The sequence below is a fragment of the Meleagris gallopavo genome, chromosome 21, assembly GCF_000146605.3.
Source record: "Meleagris gallopavo isolate NT-WF06-2002-E0010 breed Aviagen turkey brand Nicholas breeding stock chromosome 21, Turkey_5.1, whole genome shotgun sequence".
NCBI classification, from domain to species: domain Eukaryota; kingdom Metazoa; phylum Chordata; class Aves; order Galliformes; family Phasianidae; genus Meleagris; species Meleagris gallopavo.
Window position 1 is genome coordinate 5,256,422 of NC_015031.2, and position 3,183 is coordinate 5,259,604.

The 3,183-nt window shown below is 58.6% G+C and overlaps 1 protein-coding gene across 2 annotated transcripts; it reads left to right on the top strand.

Annotated features, from left to right (window-relative positions):
• The first annotated feature begins 68 nt into the window (after window positions 1–68).
• BCL7B (BAF chromatin remodeling complex subunit BCL7B) lies at window positions 69–3,177 on the top strand. 2 transcript variants are annotated; one of them, XM_003211633.3, is made up of 5 exons: window positions 69–365; window positions 473–569; window positions 1,324–1,509; window positions 1,731–1,810; window positions 2,211–3,177. In XM_003211633.3, exons 1-5 carry the CDS (start codon window positions 84–86, stop codon window positions 2,301–2,303), a joined length of 738 nt encoding a protein of 245 aa, XP_003211681.2. In that variant the 5' UTR covers window positions 69–83; the 3' UTR covers window positions 2,304–3,177. The 2 variants fall into 2 exon arrangements, with proteins under 2 accessions (XP_003211681.2, XP_010720147.1); XM_010721845.2 differs by having other exon boundaries at window positions 1,339–1,509.
• The last annotated feature ends 6 nt before the right edge of the window (window positions 3,178–3,183 follow it).

The following is a 3,183-nucleotide window of genomic DNA, read 5'->3' on the forward strand; positions in this document are numbered from 1 at the left end:
AGAGCGCTGCGTGCGGCGGCGGGCGGTGCTAGGGTGGCGGCGGCCAATCGGCTAGCGAGTGTGGGAGGGAAGCGGAAGGGCGGATGACGGGCAGGCCGTTGGACCAATCACAAGGAGGGGCGGTGGGCCGATCGGCGGGGCGGGGCCGCGGCTTCGACGGGAGTTTCCCTGGGCCTATCAGAGCCACCAGTGCTGTGAGCGGGATCTGTCGGGTGTGGGCGGGGCCCGTCAGGTGTGGGCGGGGTCTGTCGCCGCGGTGCCGGACGCGCTCTGATGCCGTGACCTGCAGGGAGAAGAAGTGGGTGACGGTGGGTGACACTTCGCTGCGGATCTTCAAATGGGTGCCGGTGGCTGACAGCAAGGAGGTGGGTGCCGTGCTGACCTCACCCTGCTGCGCTCTGCAGCTGCTGCCAGAGAGCTGTGTCCCACCTGCCCCTAACGTCGCCTTTCTGTTTTCCTTCCTTTCCTCAAGAAAGAGAAATCCAAATCGAGTGGCGGCGTTGCACGGGAGCCCAATGGTTTCCCTGCTGACTCGGCTGCCAACTCCTCGCTGCTCCTTGAGTTCCAAGGTGAGTGCAGCCCGCGGCAGTGTGGTGTGCAGAGACACAAGGTGCGCCCCTCTGATTTGCTCTGATTTGCTCAGACTGCCTCTGTGAGCCCACAAGCGGTGTGTGGCAGAGCTGAGCAGCACGCAGGCCTGTTGCTGGAGCAGAACATGGATATATACCTGTCCCAAGCCTCCCCGCTCAGCCCTCAGTGTGGCTGAGGAGCATCAAGCTATGTGTTAGCACTTCCAGTACATGCAGGGTGTAGGTCAGTGTTGCAAATCTGCAGTTTGGCCCCCGCCTTGTCAGGAAAACCAGGGCTGCCGTCTCTTCTGGAGCAGGAGTTGAGTGTTGCTCTGGTGTTAGATTGTTGCCTTGCACACAGAAGAGGCACAGAGCTCTGGTACCAAAGTAAGAGGCCTCATGCTTTTGAATGTCTGTGCAGAAGGGACAGTCTGCAGTGGTCTTACACAAGCTGCAGATGTGAGATCTGGCAGTGCAGAGTTTTGTGTTGCCCCTGCACACTGCGCTCATTTTTCTGAATAGCTCAGGGTCACTTCTCTACCTCTCCAGATCCCAAGGTAGAATCATGCACTGTCCTGTGCACCAGCTGTATTCTAGTGGGGAGTGCTGCATTAAGAAGCTCTTACTGTTAATCAGTGACTTTGTGAATACTCTGTACCCTAAATACTGTGCTCTTCCTTTTCCGTGAGATTCTGGCTCTCAGTGCTGCTCTTGGCTGCTTGTGCTGCTGGGTCAAGGTACTCTTCTTCACTAGGTGCTGTTTCTGCAGATGAGAACAGCAACCAGAGCTCCCTGTCAGATGTCTACCAGCTCAAGGTGGACAGCAGCCCCAACTCCAGCCCCAGTCCCCAGCAGAGTGAGTCCATGAGTCCTGCCCACACATCTGACTTCCGCACGGATGACTCACAGCCACCCACACTGGGGCAGGAGACTCTGGAAGGTGAGATCAAGGATTCCTGGGCATGACTGCTTAGCTGGGAAGAGGGAGGCGTCCAGCTGGACCAGGGAGCCCAGGGAGGGGCTGCTAGGTCCAGGACAGAGCTGCCTCCTGCGTGCTGCTTGTGGGGCAGGAGGGCTGAGGCACTTCTGCCTGAGGGCTCAGCAGGCTGGGTGCTGCTGTGAACCTGAATCTGCCATATGTTAACCTTCTCTTCCTTCCAGAGCCCTCTCTGCCTTCCTCAGAAGTTGCTGATGAGCCTCCCACTCTTACAAAAGAAGAGCCGGTCCCCCTTGAGACTCAGGTAAAGCAGGGAGGATAGAAATCGCCCATCTTAGTCCTTTCCCCGGGGCACCTTTCTTTGATTTCTCATTATAGCAGAAACATCAAAAAGTCCAAAACTGTCCCCAGGAGCTCCCCAGACCTCTTGGCTTCCCAAATGGTATTGTGGTTCAGTTCAGGTTTTAGGGCATACATTGTGTGCAGAAAATATGTGGAGATGGATTAAAAAATTGGTTATAGTTGAGTCCAGGGCTGGAGTGGATTCTCTCTCCTGATGCCCAGGGGCTCATTTAGCAGCCTGACTCACAGAGGAGAGCCCAGGCTGTCTCCACAGGGTGACACACAGCCTTATCCAGCAGCTACACATGGCCTTGTGGGCGTGCTGAGCTCCTGTCACGGCTGGTGACCTCTGGCTCTTGCAGGTAACTGAAGAGGAGGAGGACTCTGGCGCACCGCCTCTGAAGAGATTTTGTGCCGATCAGAACTCTGTGTGCCACACAGCCTCGGAGAGCTAGCCTGCCCACCCCCGGGGAGAGCCTTCGCCAGACCCTCGCAGAGCTGCCTGCCCTTCCCTGGGGAATGGGGTGCTTCCCCGGCCTGCCCTTCCCAAGGGACAGGGCACTCCTGCTGCCTCGCCATCCAGCCTGCCCTGCCCTCAGGGGTAGGAGCCTCCCACCAGCCCCTGCAGAGGCAGCCTGCAAGTGATTTGCTCAGCTGAATGGGGCTGCCACCAGTACCTGCAAATTTGCCTCTATTTATTGGCTCCCACTCTCCCTGCTGATCTGTGCTGTAGTGGCATGGGGTCTCTGGTGCGTGGTCTGCATGCACAGGGGGAGGGATCCTTGGGATGCCCCGCTCTCCATCACCCCTAAAGTACTGGCAGATGCTGTTTGCCTGCTTCTGGATCCACTGTCCACTCTGTCCCGTGTGCTGGGAACACAAGAGCCATGTCCCACCTGCAGAAAGTGATGTGTCTGCTCCCTTGTGACCATAGTCTGGGGCGTTCCTGCTGTAGGTGCGAAGGGCAGAGGAGGGAGGGGGGGGAGCACCCTGAGAATGGAGACAACGGCCCTCCATGCCGCTGGGACCGTGCAATAAGCTGCTACTAAGCCATTAGTATTGGAAGAGAGAGGAGCACTGCCATTTTGGAGGGCAGGTACTGAACACATCGGCTGTGCCTGCCGCTTCTCTGCCTCCAGGCCCTCACAGAAGCCTCTGCCCTCACAGCACGGGCAGGGGCTGGAGTGATGGGCTGGGAGGGAGCGGGGCTGCCGGCACTGCCGTGTCCCAGCTGGGCCTGCACCCTGCTCCTCTCCTGCCCACCTCTCTCCCTAGGTGCGCCCCGTCCCCTCTGGACAGGACACAGGAGGGTGCAGGACCCCCCACAGAGCCCTC